The sequence below is a fragment of the Martes martes genome (genome assembly GCF_963455335.1).
Source record: "Martes martes genome assembly, chromosome: 14".
Lineage (NCBI taxonomy): Eukaryota > Metazoa > Chordata > Mammalia > Carnivora > Mustelidae > Martes > Martes martes.
Genome location: NC_137902.1, coordinates 29,287,163 through 29,309,349, shown reverse-complemented (window position 1 = coordinate 29,309,349; position 22,187 = coordinate 29,287,163). Strand labels below are relative to the sequence as shown.

The 22,187-nt window shown below is 39.7% G+C and overlaps 1 protein-coding gene across 3 annotated transcripts in view; it reads right to left on the bottom strand.

The window, feature by feature from the left end:
- HPSE2 (heparanase 2 (inactive)) overlaps positions 1 to 22,187 on the bottom strand; it is a gene marked incomplete at both ends in the record, with an annotated part of 697,942 nt that overhangs the window by 147,515 nt on the left and 528,240 nt on the right. For all 3 annotated transcript variants that reach the window (XM_080823263.1, XM_080823264.1, XM_080823265.1), the window contains one exon: positions 14,902 to 14,995. In XM_080823263.1, the coding sequence (XP_080679389.1) occupies positions 14,902 to 14,995 (94 nt within the window). The remainder of the gene's footprint in view (positions 1 to 14,901; positions 14,996 to 22,187) is intronic.

Below are 22,187 nucleotides of genomic sequence, written 5' to 3'. Positions count from 1 at the left end.
ACCAGTACCAGGATGTGTTTTCAAGTTGGCAACCACTGTTAGCAACTTGTACTCAACCCCATAAGGAACTTGGTAAGAGTCTTATGAACTATGTCTTGGAACTTGCTCCCAGGGGAATTCAAAGAGAAGCATACTTATCCCTTGGCTCTTACAATCCAAAAGGTCAAGAGTAGTCTTGGGACTGTTAACCTCTGCTCCTCTCCATTACCCCACTAAACCATGTAGGCATGAGTGTTGAGCAGGTTCCCTGAGTTCTGCCTCTCTGCCTTAGTGAAGTCCCAGAGCAGGAAATAAGAAGTGAGGTTGTACCACATCCCATGGGTGCCAAGCTGGAGACAGCCTGTGCACCTGCCAAGCTCTGGTCCCTGCAGCAATAGTTAGTATAGGACGTAGAAAACTGAGAGGATGTCAGTTATGCACAAGGGGAGCTGGATAAAGACAACAGTGTATTTAGATCCTACGGCCCAACAATTTTTCTCTTAGGCATACAAACCAAAAGAATTCTTCCTCAGGTTTCTAAGGAGACAAGCATGAGGATGTTCACTATGTCATTGTTCGATACAGGTTTGCGTTGCTAGAGGAATGGAAAAGTAAAAGGTGGTGGATACATACCATAAAACATTATGCAGCAGTTGGGAGTAATAGAATCAATGTAAATGCAGCAACATGAATTAGCTTTAAAGATTTAGTGGTGAGTTAAAAAAAAATAGTAACGGAATAAGATTTATGTCACAATATTATTTAGGTAATTACTCATTCACCTCCACTAACACTAAATAGTTTCTAAAGATACATGTCTCTAAAGGACATGTACCAAACACAGAAGGAAAGCATGCTTAAGAGGAAGGCAAATGTGAGCAGAGATTAGAGATCAAGGTGAAAATTAAAACAAAAACAAAAATTAAAACAAAAGGCTTTGCATGGACTGCTGAGAGTCTGCTGTAGTTGAGAAGTGTGATTTTAATTTAATTCTCTGCACTTCAGACCCCCAAAAAGAAAAAAAAAATAATGTGAGATGTAGCATAAATGCCAGAACTTTCCTTTTCCCAAACCTGGAGGCAGACATCAGCAAACAATCATGCTCCTCTTTTCATCTCTCCCTAGGTATAACTGCTTGTCCTCTCCCTGCATCTACTAGAGTATTTGCATTATCTGAGACCTATTTTAGAATCAGGGTTGGCAAAGTGCTCAACCCTTTCAGGAGAAAGTGGCGAAAATATTTCACAAATTTGAGATGGAAGTACGGATTGTGATCAAGAATGGAAGAAAGAGCCTGAAAACTGAAAGTGGAGGTCAAATTAGAATGTTATTAAAAATTAAGTACAAATTCTCCCTGTCCCCAGAAAGAGAAGAGTCATTGAGGATACCACAAGGTTGTCTCTCTCCCTTCTCACTGCTCACAGTGCCCAACCAAACAGGAACTGGAGATAGTATTAATAAGAAAATAAGGAAAACACCTTAAATGATCAAAAGACAAAGCCATATGGTGAAACTGGATTGCACTGAGGGTTTCCCTTAAAATGTAGGGTTACAAAAACTCTCTGCTCGTGAGAAACTGTGTGATTCCTTTATAGCTAACTAGCGTGGAGTGATACATTTGTGTTTTTCTTTTTTGCCTTTGGCTTCCAGGATATCCAGAGTTTAATTTTTGCTCAAAGACAGATATTAAAATAAGGCAGTTAGAGAAAAGGGGTTAAGCAAAACAAAAAGGTAAAATTATAGCATGATGAACCTTGAAGTCATTAAGCCAAGTGAAAGAAGCCAGACACAAAAGGCCCCATGTTGTATGATTCTGTTACATGAAGTGCCCAGAATAGGCAAGTCTGTAGAGACAGAAACTAGATTAGTAGTTTCCTAGGGCCAGAGAAGGGGAGGGGAAATGAAGGCAGTGGGTAATGACTACAAATAGATATGGGGTTTCTTTGGAGGGTGATGAACATGTTCTAAAATTAAATAGAGGGTTTCATAATTCTGTGCATACCTTAAAAACTACAAGGTTGCACACTTTTAAAGGGTATGCACAATTTCATGGTATGTGAATTTTATCTCAATAAAATTCGACTGTGTGTGTGTGTGTGTGTGTGTGGTATCATCAGCAAAAGGAGAGGTAGAATCTAATAGGCAGATAACTACTGTAGAATCAGTAATGTACCCTGAAGTTCTGGGTTTTGCCACACACTAGTTGTGAGATTTTGGACTTGTTATTTTCTGAACTTTATCAACATGTGAAGCCATGCACTGGGAGGTAGAGGAAACTTAAGTTCCTTCTAAATACAAAATGTTAAGCTGATCCCCTTACCTCCTATTCCTCAACAGTCAAGAGTCTCTTTGACTATGTAAGTTAAAATTTCATAAAAACAAGAAACAGAAAAAAAGAGTCAAGATGAAGGTAAATAGTGAGAGTGGTAGAAAAAGCCATTGGAGTAGATGAAATTACTTAAGGAGAATACCTAAAAATGAGACTAGATGGCTAAAGGTTTCCATCCCCAAACATTAAGGCATTATCAAATGCATTTATTCATTCACTCAACGAATACTTATTGGGTGCCTGCTGTATGCCAAACAGACTCTAGGGGCAGAAATACAGCAATGAGTGAAACAGAACAAAGCTCTGCTCTCTTTGGCTTACTATTAGTCCAGTGGAAAAGACTAACAATAAATAGTAAATGAAGAAATTTAGAAATAAAAAGAGCTAGGAAGAAAATGAAACAGAATAATGTGAGAGAAAGTGACTTGGCAGGAGGGGCAGGAGTGGATACTTTAGATAGTGCTCAGGTCACCCCCCTGAAAGGTGGTATCTGAGCCTAGACCTGACTGAAGATGGAACCGGCCCCTTGATGGATCTGTAGGAGGAGCTCAGGAAAAGGACAAGATATGGAAGCAGGACTGTTGTTTGTAGAACCAAGAGAAGACCATCTGGAGTACAGTGAGTAAGGGAATATGGAATATGTGGCATTGAAGAAACAAAACAAATGAGGAAAGGGGAACAAAAGAGAGAGAGACAAACTAAGAAACAGACTCTTAACTATAGAGAACAAACCAATGGTTACCAGAGAGGAGGTGAGGGGGGGTTGGGGGAAATAGGGGATGGGATTAAAGACTACACTTATCGGGGCACCTGGGTGGCTCAGTGGGTTAGGCCTCTGCCTTCAGCCCGGGTCATGATCTCAGGGTCCTGGGATGGAGTCCCACATTGGGCTCTCTGCTCGGCAGGGAGCCTGCTTTCTCCTCTCTCTCTCTCTGCTTGCCTCTCTGCCTACTTGTAATTTCTCTCTGTCAAATAAATAAAATCTTAAAAAAAAAAAAAGACTACATTTATCATGATGAAAATATAAAATACAATACAATACAATACAATACAATACAATACAATACAATAAAAGCAGTCTTCCTGCTGAGCAGGAAGCCCAACCCAGGGCTTGATTCCAGCACCCTGGGATTATGACCTGGGCCAAAGGCAGACGCTTAACAACTGAGCCACCTAGGCACCCAGTCTAGCTCTTTTAAATGAGGACTTGATTCTGGGAAATGGTTGGATTTGTAAAATACCGTGTACATAAGATTCTGCAGGGACAGAGACACTGTATGAATAGCAGTTCATCTGAATGTTCTTCTGACTTGCAGGGGGATTCATAAGTAAACAATTTATAAACTGCTGTTATTGGTGAGATAGCACTGAGGAGTGATTTGGGACATGGACTTTGCACTCAGATTGCCTGTGTCTGAATCCTGATTCTATGGTTTACTCACTGTGTGACTTCTCTGAGCTTTACTTTCCTTAGTTATAAAATGAGAATAGTAATAATATCCATCTCTGTGCATGTAATGATATTTAAATGACCGAATTTTTATAAAGTACTTGGAAAGGTATCTGGCTTATTGGTAAATTCTTAAAGTCAACTGAATGTTAACCTAGACCACTCGCCTTGTCTAAAGCACAAGAGTTGGGTTCAGGGCGCCTGGGTGGCTCAGTGGGTTAAAGCCTCTGCCTTTAGCTCAGGTAATGATCCCAGGGTTCTGGGGGGCTCTCTGCTCAGCAGGTAGCCTGCTTCCCCCTTTCTCTTCCTGTCTCTCTGCCTACTTGTGATCTCTGTCAAATTAAAAAAAAAAAAAAAAAAGAGTTGGGTTTGGATCAATCTAACATTAGAGTTGGCTGCTTGTTTTTTGGACATGTTTGTGGAGGTAGGTAATAACCCAGATGTGCTAACTAGCAGGGAAAGGTCTACTTAAAATTTAAAAGGCACATGGATAATTCACATTAACATAATTAGCATTTAGAGTAGTTCATTTACCGAGTAGTTCATTTACTGACTCTTAGCACAGGAGTAATTCCCGTCCTTTGCTAGAGAAGCCATGTGTACAAAACACACAGTGAGGTAGGATTTTTATGTACAACTTAAACCAGCTTTTATGAGATGTTCTGCAGGGGAGAGATTCCTAGAAAGTATTAATACTAAAGGCTCTGGGACTAGTTGGTACAAAATCAACAAGGATTTTCTGAGCATTTGCTGTTGGGGACATAGTGAGAGGTTTGATGAATTGTGTGTCTACGATGAGCAGAGACGACCATCATGGTGAAAGGTAGCGGAGGTACTGAGGCTGGGGGCTGGTTAGGACTGGTGAAGAAATCAACATGGGCAGAAGAGGAGAGAAAAAAAATCCAGAAAAGTGCTTGGAACCAGCTGCAAAATTCCCTTAGAAAGTGAAACTCTAAGAAAGCGAGGGCTATAGTTCAACACTGTGGTTTTCTGAGTAAATATGATTCTCCCTGTGCTGGAAGAGAGAAAATTGGAGGACTGGAAAGAACAAGGGTACAGTTTCTGGTGAGAAATGATGTGCTAAAGAAGGTCATTTTAAGGAACACGTTGCCTGGGGACAGGGAAGAAGTACAAGTGTTAGGATTACTGGAATGAGGGTAGAGAGGGGCTCCGTGGCGGGCTCCCTTTCAAGGGTTCTGTTGTCCTATAAGACTTCTGCCCTTGGGCTCAAGTGGACAAGGGAACTGTGAGGCACCCACAGAATAGCTCAGCAAGTGGCCAGTGGCTGCTCCAACTCCTTGGGCCGGCTGGGGGCAGACTGATGTGAAGGGAAGCCTCCAACTCCCTTCCCTCCCATCTGAGGGGTTGAGGACATCAGAACTGTTCCATGTGGCTGTGTTGAGAGAGCAGGGGTGAGAGAGAAGAATGAGGAAAAACAACACTGATATATATATGTGTATATATATATATTTTTTTTTTCTTTGAAGTTATATTTTCCCTGCCACTTTCAATTTTTTTTTTTTTTTTTTTTGGAAAGGTAAAAGAGAAAACATAGGAAAATAACCATTTATGTGGCACATTTTCAGACCTGGGCTTCCTTTTCCTGTTTCTCCAAAATTGTGACCTAAGTCTTTAACAAAGACACCCAAGAGCCTGTTTTTAGCCACTGGCTGTGCAAGAGATGGTAGCCCTGTAACAGTAGACATGTTGTTTATGGTTATCCAAACCCAACACCTTCCTTAATGAGAAAGGAAGCAATAAAACAGGAATAGTGGACAGGCCAGCTGGGCTAATCAGCCCTGGCAGGAGGCCCAACCTCCAAAAGAACCTGGAGCCCATTAATTCCAGCATCTCATCTACTTGGAAATCAACCTTCCCCAGGACCTCGGGAAGAGCAGTAGCTCTCTGAATAACCAGAACTGGTCCCCTAATCACTGGTTAGAAGGCAAATAGCTTCAGGAAGCTTCTTAAACCTCACCTATGCACAGCCCTCTTCTCGGTGGTACCCCTGCCTCTTTGTTTCTTATTGTATTGACTAGAGGTCCAAGTGAGAGTTCAATAATGTTTTTTTCTGTCCATTCCTCTTGCATATTTTCGACTTTAACATACCTACTATATTAGAAGAGGAAGGGATCATTCCATTTTGACCCCTCCTTCCTCACTGTCCCTTGCTAAGTCCTGGATCTTATCATTTCTCCCTTGGTCTGCCACCTCTAACCTCTTCATCCACAAGTTCACCCCCCATGCTGCCATTTGTTAACTTGTAAGGTCCCTCCCCAGCTTCAGAACTTTCACTGGCTCTCCATTATCGGCAGAAGCACTCAGTCATGTGCTCACAGAAGTCTGTGTTGTTAGTTGGGATATATGCCATGTTAATATTGAACACAGCTCTCTAAGGAATGGTTTACTTAAAAATAAAAAGGATAGGGGTGCCTGGGTGGCTCAATCAGTTAAGTGTCTGCCTTTGGCTCAGTTCAAGATCCCAGGGTCCTGAGATGGAGTCCCGTATTAGCCTCCCTGCTCCATAGGGAGCCTGCTTCTCCCTCTGCCTCTGCCTCCCTCTCTCTCTGTCTCTCATGAATAAATAAAGAAAATCTTTAAAAAAATAAAATAAAAATAAAAAGAATGGATTCTAAGATGTCACAATAACATTCTTTTCATTCACTGAAATTATGAAATGTTTCCCTAACTGGGAAAAAAAGCTAAGGAGCCAGTAAGTACACACAACCCCTAGTCTGTTTTACTGATTTGTCCCTGGGAGTATGTTAGACATCACAGAATGATGATGAGAACCACCAGCCCTCAGGATACATGCCAGCTGCTTCATTTAACTTGGTATCATAGACCCTTCACAACGACTGCTTAGCTTCCTCCTCTTCCCTCCCTTCCAACAAGACCTATGGTTCACTACACAGAGTGGACTTACCATTTTCCAACTACATGACCTTCTTTTAGGTTTTTACTGATTGCCTCCTCCCCTACCCACATCTCATCCATATTACCTGATTTTTTTTTTTCTGGCTTATTTCAAATGCTACCTCCTCTATGAAACTTTCCTCAAACCTTTAGAAAATTAACTCATTTCTCTTCTGGACTCCAAAGTTCTTCAAAACTATCTCTGACCTTGACCTTATTAAACTGAATTGTAATTTTCTGTTTGTCTATCTGTCTTCCCTACTATAATATAAACAGCTTGAGAAAGCCACATTTTTTTTTCCTTTATAGATACCTTATAGAAATAGCTAAGTACCTGGCATGTTGCTTGACAATTACTTTGCTTATTAAATACCTGTTAAATAATATGATAATGAAATAAATTATTTGTTAATAAGTGGGAGAGATAATATTTTACTGATGAAAAGGCCAAGTTTCAGTGAAGATAACTAAAAACCTCAAAACCTTAAAAGCAAACGCCAAACCATCACAATTCCAGTTCAGGGTTCTGTCTGCTTTCTATTTGAATTTTCTCGTTTGAGGAGAACCAGAAGCTTCTGAGTGACTAACCTGCCTCCATATTTAGTATGTCCTTCTTAGGTTAGACAACTGGGCTATTCTGAGCTCAGCTATTCCAATATCTCATCACATTCTTCCTGATTTATTTATTCTGTCTGATGTACTTCCTGTCAGTTTCATTAATTTTTTTTCTATATAATTTATTTTTATCATCTCCCTGTTCCGGAGTGCCACATTTACCCATTTTCTTTTGGTATCAGATCAATTTTTAATTTGTGGCTTCTGTTTCTATGGCATTTTTAGGATTTAAAATTGCATTCTGTTGTTGTTATCTCCAACCACAGAAAAGCAACTGTATGTAATTGCAACAAAATGTAAAATTAAAATAAGAGCATACACAAAAAAGATAAAGTTCCAGGGAAGGCAAGGAAAGTATTAGCATATGCCTAAAAATAAGGTAGATTTCACAGAGTCCAAAAGTAAAGACTATGTTCAAGGATAAGTGCTAGCAGAGGGAGAGACTGGACAGCAGCTGCTTGCATAAGAATGACTCTTCTTCTCTTCCCAGTTCTTTTCCCTGAGGAATCAACCCCCAGGCTTACTGGACAGTCTCCCCACTGACAAGTCATAGTCAAACTCAGAAGTAATTTCCTCTCACTCAGGACAAACCCTATAATCCTCCCACTTCCATTGGAAAATTGGAAGGTCACCACAAGTAGCCTCTTCCTCCTGAAGAGGTTTTTTTGCCCTAAGCCACAATTTGTTCCCAGGGCCATTCCTCCAAGTGTCCATGGGCAGCACATACCCCCACATTGTCACTGCCTTGCACATAACGGGACCTCACTGCATTGACCAAAATCCTGTGTGTATGAGACGTAAGAATGAAGCCCAGTGAATGAATGCAAATCACTCCCTGAAAAGCCCTGTCCTCTTCCACTAATATTGGGGTAATATATTAGACATAATATATAGCTTCATTTAATTTTTACTTCTAGGACACCCACTCCAGATTATATGAACTGATCATGGGGTCAAATTGATCTTCTTTCACCAAGAACATTCAGTATTCTTTAAAAGCCTTCCTAATCCTTTAGGAATATAAATATTACATGGGCTGTAAAATAAATGGCTAACATGTATGGCAGATGCAGAAGAGTGTATTGGGTAAGAGTGTGAGCTCTAGACTTAGGTGGCCCTGGCCTTGAATTCTGATTTTACTACTAGTGGCCTTGAATAAATGACTAGTTTCTTCAATGAGCTAGTAATACATGACGCAGTCAATAAATGGCACTGTAACCTAAAAGATAAATATGGTTACTATATTTCTGCAAATTAATGATGCATTTTCCACATTTTAATAGCTTTGAAATCAGAATGTTTTTCATAATATCAAAAGAAACTTGCCAGCTGTTTACCCTATTTCCTATCTGTTCCCCCTACGAGCTGTTAATAAGTTTATGGTACATTTTATAATTATTTCTGTTTAAGAATTAAGGAGGTACAGGGGTGCCTGGGTGGCTCAGTGGGTTAAAGCCTCTGCCTTCAGCTCAGGTCATGATCCCATGGTCCTGGGATGGAGCCCCGCATAGGGCTCTCTGCTCAGCAGGGAGCCTGCTTCCCCCTCTCTATCTGCCTGCCTCTCTCTGCCTACTTGTGATCTCTGTCTGTCAAATAAATAAATAAAATCTTTAAAAAAAAAAAAAAGAATTAAGGAGATACAGTTCATAAGATGACAACAACTAAAACTTTGGAGCGCTTTGGTGGTGAACATGCCTTTCCAGCTAGATGCCCGTATTTATTATTAATGTCTTCTATATGAAAGAGAAGAGTCAAAGATCCCTTGGGTCATACTGCTCATTTGCAGATACACAGCCAAGTGGTGTCAAAGAAACTAATTTACTGGGAAGTTCGGGAAGCTCAAACTTCCAGCTTCCTACTCTCCCAGGCCTCTGCTGGTGTCCCAGGAAGGGCCCTAGAACTGGGTTCATGTGATCAGATATACTTCTATCTATTCAACACTATGCTACACAGTTAGCCGCAGATTAGTTTCTCCTGCATGAGAACAGCTGAGATAGCAGATCCAAATGTGAATGAGAAGAAGACACTACTTTACTTTTCTTATACTTCTGCCATTTTACTCTGCTCATTTACTTTCTCCATTCTGCTTATTTCCCATCAGCTAACATTTATTAAGTACCTGCCAAATGATAGGCATTATGGTAAATAGGCACTGGCACACTGAAATGAGCCCTTAACATTGCTCAGTGAATGGAAGAATCAAAAACTGATTTTTCTGGTGGTACTGCTGTTCCCAGCCTAGTAATGCCATTTTCTTTTTCTTATTTCTTCATTAAGAGAAGGTTAACATTATCATTTTCTTCATTTTCCCTTTAGTTGTGCTTTTAGTTATTCTGTTTTAGTTATTTAGTTATTCAAGAATCACTGCTATTTTTATTCCCTTCCCCTTTCATGTCCTAAGAGGCTCAAATAAGTGGGTAAACCAGAAAAGCTTCTTTTTTAATCTACTAATTTCTTCAAAAAGATTAAATATTCTTCTGCTTCATACTTCCTTGATCCTGTAACTAATGTATACTGGAAAAATAGGCTTCAAAAGAGTTCATCTTAATAAATATTATAATCAACCATAAGCAATGACATTAACAAAAGAACAATCATGGTTATAACATGAACCAGACAAATCATTCTCTCTACCATATATATTTAACACTGCTAGTCCTCTGTTTACGTGCTCAGAACTGAATAAATTAGAAGGTGTCTGTCCTTCAGGTATTAACCTAAATGTCACTTCCTCTGGAAAGATTTCTGGTTTTCCCTTCTTTCACACACTGAGGTAGATATTTTCCACCATGGGCTTGCATGGAATGGATGTGAGCATTCACGGAGCACCCTAGATATCCCTGTTACAAGAGTCATCACACCTTATTATCATTGCTTGCTTCATTAAGTGTTTTTCCACTAGACCGCAAGGTCTAGGAGGAAAACCACCATGCAAATCTTGCTCACCATTTTATCCTCAGGGGTCTGGAAAAAAACTAAGAATGTTATAAACAGTTGATAAGTGAAGCAAAGAAAGGAAGAAAGAAGGAAGGAAGGAAGGAGTTTTTCAAGTATTAGGGAAGCCGATTGGTTTATTTAGTATTCAAAATGCAATCATATGGACAGTACTTTTGGAACTACTTCCCTTATGACTGGGATTTCACCAACTCCTTCCTGTGCTTATTGAATTGCTGAAAATAATATCAAAAAGTGTTATTTCCTCCTCTGATTCCTCTAGGAGATGCAGACACAAATCATAGAGTCCAAGTGACTTAAGCCAGAATGGTTCTTCTTGGTTCTTATGTCATTGTTTTGGAGTCAGACCAGGTATCCACACTATACCATCTGCACTGTATCCTAAACATCTCTTACTTTCCCATCTGACTCTTGCTTACATTGTGAGATTCTTAACTCTCCCCTGATTCATCTCCCAAAGTACAGATGATTATCCCTATGCTAATGGAAGGGAGAAAATGTGTAGATCATCCAAAAGAGTGGCTTGTCCAAACATTGTCTGTTTTTGGCTTTCAAATACATAATGTAGATTTTCATATACCAGAATTTGCCCACGGCTCAGAAAACTCAGAATTCTTCTGTAAGTGGCAGTCCAAATTTGAAAACCACAGCTGTTTTTAGCAATTGAGTCACTGCCTTTCAGATGCCAAAAATATCACCTACCATATTCCCCAAGGTTCAAAGAAAGAGGAAAGAGAAAAAAAAGCAAAGAACAAGTTGAGGATAAAGGTAGCCAGAAGCTTCTCCAGTCATACAAATTATTATTAAAAATAACTATAATAGTGCTCACTTCAGCAGCACATACCCTAGAATTGGAATGATACAAAGATTAGCATGGGCCCTGCAAAAGGATGACACAAAAACTTGTGAAGTGTTCCATATTTTTTACTGGAATAAAAATAAAAAGAAAAGAAAAAAAATTTTTAAAAAACCCACTAAACTGAATTAACAATAATATTAGCACTAAGAACTAGCATCCAATAGCAATTAACAAAACAGGGCCTCATGTGACTTTCCTAATCTCCCTAAAAGGGAAAGATCATAGTATTCTTAGCACCCTCATTTTACAGATGAAGAAACAAAATTAGAGAGGTTAAGTGAATAACCCAAGGTTACACAGCTAAGCCTGAGCTCCAACCCAAGCCATCCAACTTCAAATTCCGTATTCTATCTCTTATTCAAACACAGTCTCATCACTGATTTATCTAACCATTCCTTCATGAATTGATTTTGGTAGAAAATCTGCCCTTTTTCCATCACTGTAGGCTTAAGGGGAATCATTAGACTTTCTGTGAGCTTCTCAAAATAGAGTAGAAACAAAGATTCTACTTTTAGCTTTTAAATGAGGGTTCTAGGTATATACATATTAAAATCTTACTTGGCCCTTCTCTAAATTGGTTTTGGAAGCTCTAGGAAAGAAACTTGGCCAGTGTGTCCCAGTGTGCACCTTGGACTCTGATTTCCAGACCCTCCACCCACCCACACAGGACCTCAGGAACAGCCAAAGCAACTTTTTAACTGGCAAAATATGGTGACCCTTCTCTGGTCTCCCAGTTTCCATCTCCCCAGAGCAGACCAGTGCTTAGCACCTCCTGGGCTGTGGTGAGAGACATTCTCATCCTGGAGGTCCTAGCAACTGGGTCCAGGCTGTACAGCCAATGGAAAGTCTACACCATAAATCAAATCTCAGGGAATCTGTGATCCAGCAACACCTCCAGTAGATACACATTTAAGGCAATATCTGGCAAAAGCTTTGTGAAAGAGAGCTGGGAAAAGAAAATTAGACAGGGAAATGAAGGGCTCCTAAATGATACAGGGAGGATGAAACTGTGGCAGACAGATTTTCCAAAGATGACTGCAAAAATCATTCTAGTACTAAATGCTCTTCCAGAATCTTGCTACTCTCCCACCAAAAGGAATTTATTTCCTCTCTCCTTGAATCTCCATTGGTCTTGCTGACTGTCTCAATGAATGGAATATGACTGAAGTAAAGCCCTATGACTTTTGAGGGTAGGTTAGAAAAGGTGGTATGACTTCCACCTGACTCTCACTTCTGGGCATCTGACCTTTGAACCTTGGAAGGAAACCCTGGTTACATAGAAAGTTCAGAAGTTGCTATTCCAGTTATCAGCCCAACAAAGGTGCTAGCTGACAGCTGGCATCAACTGCCAGACCTGTGAGTGAACAAGTCTTGTGATTCCAGCTGCTAGCCTTTGAGTGACCCCAGGCTTCAAGTCTTCCAGCTGAAGCTCCAGACATCATGGAGCATAGATGAACCATCCCCACAGGGCACTGTGGGGATTCCTGACCCATAGAATCAAAGGGCACAGTAGATAGTTGTTTAATGTCACTAAGTTTGGGGGTAATTTGTTGCACAGCAAGTCATAACCAGAACAGGAACCTAGGTCTGAGAGGACCTCGGGCATGTTCTGTCTGCAACAGCCAAAGGTGAGATCAGGTCTTACTACTAATTATAGTCATCCCCAGCCAGATGCCTTCTTCATAAAGGTCATTTTTCTTAAGGGCGCCACTGTTTCTCCCTGCAGCTGTATGTGGCCCTCCCATCCAAGTCCGTTAGACTTTAAAAGGTCTGAATCTGAATCTCAATTGGGCACAGGGTTTGAGCCATTTTCTTTAAGGTTCTTTGGCCCTGCCTGGACAAATGAGAACATAAGCTTAGCCACTTATTTCAGTCTTCGAACATTCTGTGGTGATTAAGAAATATCCAGCCTTGGAGGAAGACAGGCAGTGCAGAGAAAGGGAAGAACCTAACTCCCAACACCTTTGTCTTAGTTCTGACCTAGAGTTATGTGTTCTTCTTAAATAATTACATGAGCACAGTTAGAAACTTCACTCTCAATGCCATGATACCAAGAATCATTTTACTTCCAATGATATCCCTTTAAGCAGGTCAGAAAAGCCAAAAATACAGGGATTTGTCTATCTCATACACTACTGTAACACAAAGACCGAGCATATTGCCTGGAACTTGGTACGTGCTCAATAAATATCTGTTGGATGGAAGAATAAACGAATGAAAGAAATTTCTTCCCTCCTTATAGAGATTAGAGAATGATACCTACTCTCAGATTAGTACAAAGTGCTTAGAAATTTACAGTGTTCAATAGAATGATATTCAACTGCCTTAAGTAATATTTTTCAACCTATTTAAAGCAACTGTTAAACTTTAAAACTGTGAGTTTCTTGAAGGCAGAGACTATATCATATTCCGTATCCCCAGCATGTATCCCTAGCACCTGGTACTTTGCCTAGTACTTGTTAAGTGCTCAGTAAATATTAAATATTTAAATATTAAAAACTAAATGAATGTCAAATGGAGACTGGCAGAGATATTTCAAATTATTTAGTTTGCCTAGGCTTTACATGGTAGGAGGCAGTGACAGATAGATGCTAGGCAATGCACCTGATTCCCAGAGGGATCACACTGGGATGCAGAAGTCCAGAAGTCCTGAGGTCCCAGCTGCTACACACTTTGAGAACACAGGGACTCAAAAAGATTTTGTAATCTGAGCAGAACACTGGTTTGGATACCAAAAAATGCACCACTTTATCAGTTAAGAGTGCTTTTTTATGATTATACTCCAAATATGATTTTCTTTCACAGCTAATTTGATACATGATGCATTTATTCATTTGTTCATTCATTTACTCATTCATCCCATATTAATGGGGGTCATCTAACCGTTCCTATTTTTCTGCAAAGATTTGTTTAATCTGCTCAAGAGATAGGTGAGTGTGCAAAAAGTCCCCGTTCCCTGGAAAACTGACCTGACTGGGCAATAAAAGATGTGATATAATTTTGTAGAGGCAAATGGAAATTACAGACATAAGATCTTCACAATTCAGAATGAACTAAGCCAGTGTATTTCAAAATGTGATCTGCATTGGGTAGAATCACTTGACAGATTACTATTAAAAATAGAGATGTCTGAAAAAAAAAAAAAATAGAGATGTCTGGGATCCACCACTCCAGACATACTAACTCAGAACATCAGGAGTGAGACTGCAGACTTTATGAGCAATCTCTGGTGATTTAATTGTACTCAAGTTTGAGAATTGTTGACCGAAGATGTCTTGCTAATGGGACATACATGCAACTGCTTAATATAATATAGATTCTCCCCCATCTCTACAAAAGTAAGATGATACTCGACTGATTCTAAAACATCTAGGAATAGCATATATATGGCTCAGATATTTAACACAATTTAGAATAGTGTAAACATGGCTGATGCCCCAGACCAGAATTTCACTGAATAAATATAAACATTCCCTCCATAAACTAGCCCCATATAAACCCTTGCAAAAAGAAAATAAAGTAAATATATCCTTCCCTTAAGAAACTCATAATTTAGAAGCAAACTCTTACAAAATAGTTGTTATTAAAATAGTAAAAGCTTTTAAACCCAGAAATGGCACATTCAAACAGTTCTCAATTTGAAAAACAATAAACAACAATCATCAGCTGTGAAAGGGAGCTCTGGACTATACTATTTTTCTACCCTGGTTCCCACAGTGCTGACGTCCAGCTGGGACCCTGAGACCTTTTCATTGCCTTACCCCCAAACTCACTCCTTCCCAGGGGACATTTACTCACTTTCTGAATTTTCCTAATCTGGTCAGAGAGTGTGTCTAACAGGCGAGTTTTCAGGAAGTCCATCACCTTGACCACCCGGCCATCAATGTAGCAACTGGAATAAAAATAAAGTAAGAATCAGGTAAAATCTCAAGCAGGAGACTATAAATACACTTCTCTAGCCAGAGGTCTCTGTTGTCTGAGGAAGCAGCCCAGAGTTCACTTGGGCTTTTACATCCTAAAAAGTTTTGACCCTGGGTGCTTTTCAAACAAGTAATACAGTTTTTATCTTCTTCATTTCTACTTCCATTTGTGGCATATATGGTGATTTTTTTCAATCTTTGTCACATAAAACTGTATTGTTTGCTCTGTAGGAGCTGACAGGAATCTCTAATACAAATTAAGTAATGGGGAAAATGTTACTTTTTTTCCCCCTAGGAAGAGTAATTTAACACCCATACCATACCACTCCTACCCCCACCTTAAACTAATAAAGATATGTGAGAGGTTTAGAAAGAATATTCAAACATTTTTTATGGGTTTCCACATCTTTCAATAAGGAAACAAATCCCAACCACAAAAATCTGATTTAGTGTAGTGTAGTGAGTGGGTCTCAAAGGTTTCATCTCTAGCTCACCTAGTAGTCAACCTTCTCCGACCACCTTCAGAATAAAGAAATGGATGAATGAATGAATGAATGAATGAACAAATAAATAAATAAATTAGATAGATTAAGTCTAGACGCACTCTCTTAAAATAACAAGTTTTGCATTCACTGGGTATGATGGTGTGGGTTTTGTTAGGATGCTTAGGTGTAACATGAAGTTGTGCTGAAATTGTTGTGAACCTTTGACCAAAACAGGTCCATCCAGCTTTGTGAGGCCCTCTTTGTGAATCTTTACTCTGAAGACTAAGCTGAGACTGAGGTGTAGGTGACCTTTATTATCTCAAACTTCCCCACTCCCATCTTTATAAAATTCTGAATTAAATCAACTGAATTAAAATAAATGCCTATGACTCCTGAGTGCCTTTTCCAGTCCACTCAGGTCTCCCCAACTGATGGAAAGATAATGATAGATTATTTCATTTTTAATAAGTTCCCAATCTATCAGTATGTATGATAGAACTATGTGAAAATTCTTTTTAATGTTAAATCCCCATATCGATACATGATGTAATAGAATCGTTAAAAAAACTTTTTTAAAATGTCATTTATTTATTTATTTAGTTGAGAGAGAGAGAGAGAGAGAGAGAAAGAGAGAAAGCAGTAGCATGAGGGGCAGAGGGAGAGGGAGAGAATCTCAAGGAGACTCCGAGCTGAGTATGGGGCCCCATATAGACCTCGATCTCAGAACCCTGAAATCATGACCTGAACAGAAATTGAGTCAGATGCCCAACTGACTGGGCCACCCAGGAGTCCCTAAAAAAGTTTTTTTTTAAAATTGCTTTAGCTGTAGTGAGTGTGGGACATGAGTTCCACCCACTCAGCCTTCCCCTTAGCCTCTTTCACCACCTCAGACATTTCCACAGAATCCAATGTTTAAATTATTGGTATGCTGGAAACAACATAGATTTTGGACCCAGAGATATCTGAGTTCAAATTCCAGATCAGTTATTTACTACCTATACAACTTTAGACGAGATACTTGGCCTCTGTGGGCCTCAGTTTTCTTATTCTTTTTTATTTTTTTATTTTTAAAGAGAGAGTGAGTGCAGGTGAGCAGGATGGGGAGGGGCAGAGAGAGAATCTCAAACAGGCTCCATGGCCAGCATGGAGCCAGCTTAGGGTTTGATCACACAACTCTGAGATCATAACTTGAGCTGAAATCAAGAGTTGGCCACTTAACCAACTGAGCCAGGTGGCTCTCTTCTTCTTCTTATTATTTTTTTAATGTATTTATTTGAGAGAGAGTCAGAGACGGGGGTGGGGGGGGCAGCGACAGAGGGAGAGGAAGAGAGAGAATCTCCAGCAGACTCTGCTGAGCATGGAGCCAGACACAGGGCTCTATCTCACAATCCTGAGATCATGACCTGAGCAGAAATCAAGAGTTGGACGCTCAACCGACTGTGCCACCCAGGCACCCCTGTTTTCTTATTCTTAAAAGAGGTAACAGATCTACTTCTCAGGATTACTTGACAATAAAGCAGATAAACCTAAAGTGTTGGGCACATAGTAGGCATTCAACAACTCTGTTCTCTTTTAATTTCATTTTCAGCTCATAAAGATGAGTTCATAAACAATAGGGTACTGATTGATTAAATTATGTGTTAGTATAGAATCCTAAAAGTAGAATTAGTATATCAAAGGGTACATGATTTTGAAAATTTTGGTGGTTACTTATATTACGGAATAAAACAAAATAATGACATGACCTTTTACTTCATTCCTGATACAGATGTTAGACTCAAATCCAATAAACATCTAGTATGTGCAACACACAGGGCTGAGCATGTCCATGTCCATTACTTACCTCCCCAACCTCTTTCTATTAGTACTTCACTATTAGCATTTCTGACTTTTTTTGGAAAAATTGTGATTAAATAGCTTGCTACATGGAAGGTAGGTATATCTAAACATGGTAATGTTAAAATTAATAATTCATGCAATGCTAATCTAATATACACTGCAGGACAAGCATACTTGTTACTATGTTACATGATTACTAGGCACATGATACAAATACACCCTAATAAGTGTTCTTTTATGTTTTAATCAAATATATTATAGTTTCCTCTTTTCTTTTTGTTAGCTTCCAGTAGCTATTTTAAACATCAGAATTTATGAATTTTGCTGGCAACACATATAGTTTAATACTTACTGAGATAAAATGTCAGATGTACTTTTTCAATATGTAGGATTCCCCCCTGAATATCCCCTATTCTACACTGCTTAGTTGAGGGAACTTTTGTTCCTTCACTCCCTTTTGTCTCTTTTCTCGAGTACTCAGAACTTGGTTAGAAAAGCCTGGTACAGTTTCAGTTTTGTCACCTACCACCTATAAGATATTAGGTTTCCCTTTCTTTGAAGTTGGTTAAAAGAAGAACCTCAAACCCACAGTATTCAGGGTATTATTGTGTACTAGTCAAATCAGGAAAAATTCTAGGGATAGATCCTGGCACGTAAAAGGTATTTAATAAGCAAATTTACCATCCAGATTATTTAAAGTGCCCACGGTGACAGCAACCTAGACAGAAAAGCCATTGGATGAGGTGAGCAGAGGAACATCTGTCTGAAGAAAAAGCATGTTCATTCACTGTAGATTTGGAATGAGGGAAGTATGGGGCAGCAAGAATAGACTGGATTCTGAAAGGAAAGCATGTTCATTCACTGTAGATTTGGAATGAGGGAAGTATGGGGCAGCAAGAATAGACTGGATTCCCAGCAGGTGGGAAGCAGAGGGAGAAATGGGAAGAGCTGTGTTTCTATTGCAAAACTCTGGAATTTGAAAAGACCTTAATGGCCACGTGATCTAAAGCATGTAAGCTTACTACAGTATGACTAAGAAGTGATTATCTAGGACAGAGAAACTGTTCTCATATAGAATTTGTACTGATCCACGTACTACACCTTGAATCCATGGAAGCCTCTTCTAACGAGTCTAAAATTTACTCCCTCTTACTGTCCACTCAGTGGCTGTTTTCTTGGACCAAGAAATAGTCCAATTCCTCCTTCATGTGACACGTGGGGGAGGAATTCCAATAAAAACTTTGACTTAAGTTTTTTAGAGCCTATTTTTGACCCCACTTTTAACCTAACAGGCTGGATTCAATCATTCTCAGTTGGTCTCGGGCTATTTCTGTGGACTATGAATTATTCTGGAGGAGGGGAGAGCTCCAGAGCTCCAGGCAGGAAACCAGTGTGACAAGGTTATCTTACCTCAATAGTGCAGGCATAAAGGGATCTGGGTCATGAAAAGAAGTAAAAGTGAGAGCCTGTGAAGGAAGAACTAATAAAATAAGGCTTCTACAGAGTGTAAGAGAAAGAGGAAGGGAATCTCTGATGACCAGGAGCTTGTGAGAAAGGATATCTTGGAGAACATTGATACCCAGAACATGTAGGCTACTCAGACTAGGTTTTAGATTTGTCAAAGGAGATGAATGATTCTATTTGAGATACCAAGAGCACAGAGAACACCAAGGAGAAAGTATACAACAGGTAGTTGGAGATACAAGAGAGAGGTACAGATAAAAGTTGAGACAGGAAAAGAGATGGTTCTTCAGCTTATTAGTAACAAATGATGCCATGACTATAGACAACCTCTCCGAGAAGATAGGAGAACTTAACAGAGATGTCAAAGACCTTCTAAAATGCTTGTCAAATATGGCCCTGGACATTGCCTCTACATTTGACTCAGCTAAGAGTCCTTTCTTTCCTCACTCTTTTTAATAACCTCAGTCTGAGCCAAGTTTACATTTGGACATCAAAGGAATCCCCATATCATACTGAGAAGCTTCAGCAACTTCATCTGCAATCTTAAATCTACATATATATCACACAATGGAAATACGAACCTTGGTCCCCCAGAATTTAGTATCACTTTTAAGAGAGGGGCCAATTTAACCATAGATGTGAATCTGATAATACCTAAGCCTTTTTCTTGGGTACCCTTGGATAATTAGCTTACAATACTTACCCTTCATAAATGTGACACTTCAAAGAAAACATTCAGGGTTAGTAATCTGTCATTATTTGAAAAAGTCCTGCCTGATACAGAGATTTAGTTCTCTGATAGTGACTGCCTGTGGTAAGGGGCTCATTATATCATTTAGATTTGGACACGAAGGAGGTGGGGTAGTCTGCCATAACCATTTGGAAAGAATAAATCATTAAAAATGATGAAGATACTGATTTTTAACTAAGATTGGGTAAAAGGAAACAGGACTGGAATGCAGCTGACTGTCCAGTGATCTTGGGGCAACTCTCTTTTGTCTTTCTCATTAGGAAGCTAAAGATGATTTTTAGACATTAATCAATCTCTCTGGAGAGTTAATTACTTTAGTAATGGCTACAAAGTGTTGGAAGACCAAATAAATGAGAGAAGAGGGTAAGGACTGAGAGGAAAAAAAAAACAGAAAGAAGAGAGAGAGAAGGCAAATTCATCAATTGGAGGTGCTTTGGCATCTTCGACATAAACCCTGGCAGAACACTTAGACTGACACTTTTAGGTAAATCAAAATCTTCCTCTAAACTCTCTTGAAATTTTAGCATCTCTGAGGATCAGACCACAAGTGGCTAAGTTGTTAACTAAAAGCTAAAGCCAAGAGAGGCTGTGTAGAAATAACATTTCTGGGAACTATTACAAATGCAATGAGGTTGAAACCTTTGTGTGTGGACAAATAGCCTGTCTGGCTCAATACCAGTAACCATTATTCCTGCCTCTGCTGGCCTCCAGATTGGCAGGTCATATCAAGCACACATTTGGGGAGGTGGCAAACGTGGCAGAGTATACAAAGTAACTAAAACCTTTTACCAATTTCTTCACCAACTCTCTTGCCCTCCTTAATGTTTATTGCGAGTGTAATACCTTTCATCTTATTTAAAATTGTGCCCTTTATTATAAAAGAAATAAGTGCTCATTATAGACAAATTAGAAAATGTATGTAAACAAAATTAAAATATGAAAATGAAAAATCACCAATAAACTCAACACCTAGAGAAACCCACTGTTAACATTTTGCTGTGTATCCGCTCAGAGATTTTTGTAGTAAATGCACATAAAATTTCCCATAATTAGTTATTTTTTAAAAAACTTACTCTAGATCCTATTCCACTAGTATATAAACTTAAAACTGTACCAGCTAAGATTCCCAAGCCCATCCCACTAGGATACTGACAAGAGACATTAGAGACTCCAGGTCAAATCATCTTACTCTTACTTTAATTCCATTTTAACCAGCTGGGATCCTCTGCCAGGGGCAGGTCTCATCTCCTTTCTGTCTCTGCCTGCCAGGTCTTAACCCTGATCCTCCTACTTCCCCTTCTCCAGGGCCTGAGATTCAGTCTTCAGGATTGTACTACAATTAGCTGCTTAGGCCCATTAGCCTCTTAAAACATTTAATGAGGAGAATTTGTTGGCTCCAGAGACAGCTGGTTTTGTTTACCTGGCTCTTTACTTTAAAAGGAAAAACCTTTGCCCCTTATTATCTGACCCCTTCTTTTATTTCAGGTAATTGGGTTAGTGCTGGCTTCCCAATGCTCAGGAATTTCCGGACCTATTTAGCTGCCTGCTGCTTTCAGGGAGGAGGGGCAGTTTGCTCAGAATTCTAACACCCAGCCTGCTGGCTGGGCAGGTAATTCCATAAAACTGAGGCCTTCCCCACTGAAGGGGGACAAACTTGGATAACCATTAGAACAACCCTGTTGACCTATAAAACCTGTTCTGACACCTTGAAGCCAAAATCTCTGGAGAGGCAGACCTGAGTCTCTCTAAAGCTTTATACCTTGCATTTGCCCCTCCTCCAAAGGCCCTCACGGTGGCTCCTGCTGAGCACATTGTTCTTCACACTTGCCTTTGGGTTTTCTTTCTGAGGCTTCCTTTTTCTTGATCTTCCCTGCAATGGGTCAACCTTCTTATCTCCTGTTCTGAACAACTTTGGGCAGGTAAAGCTTAGATGAAATGAACACTGTTACAAACTTTTTAAAAAGATCCTACAGAATATAGATGTTTCTTTAGCTTTCTTAAACCAGTTCCTATAAATCCACACAGGAGTCACCCAGCTAACTAAAGGGCTCAGGAATTATAAAGTTTGGTACTCTGGAAAAATGTTATCATTGAAAAATAGTACAAGTGAAGGACAAGGTTGCAGGCAATCTCGCAGACATACTATGGGTACTCAAAAAATAAATTTAATAAAAGTGTGTGTGCCTGAATAAGCTAACCCACAATGAGCCAAATGGTGGTCCTGGGGCGCAACTGCTGTCATAAGGCCCCCATTTATTTGACCTTTTCTTTCCTGATTCCTTGCACATGTTGGGTTCTGAGCCTGGAGCCCAGGTCATTCTCCCCCATGAACCCAGTATATGTGGAGACACAATGTTTTGGCAGAGGCTCAAACAGCTGGCCCTTGATCGTAGCAGCTTTGAGGTGAGCTCTATGGGAAGCAGGGAAGGAGAGGTGTAGGAAATCCATCTGCAGCTCCAGCCTCCAGAGGAGGCTCTGAGGAGAGCACCTCTGGGACTTTTCAGAATAGTAGCAGGTAATGGCATCAAAAGTGTGGGCAGGAGCAGATCCATGTGTTTGAGTTCTTAAACTTAAACAATTTGTGGGGCCATCTTTGAGAACAAGAAGTCAAAAGTACAGAATTAG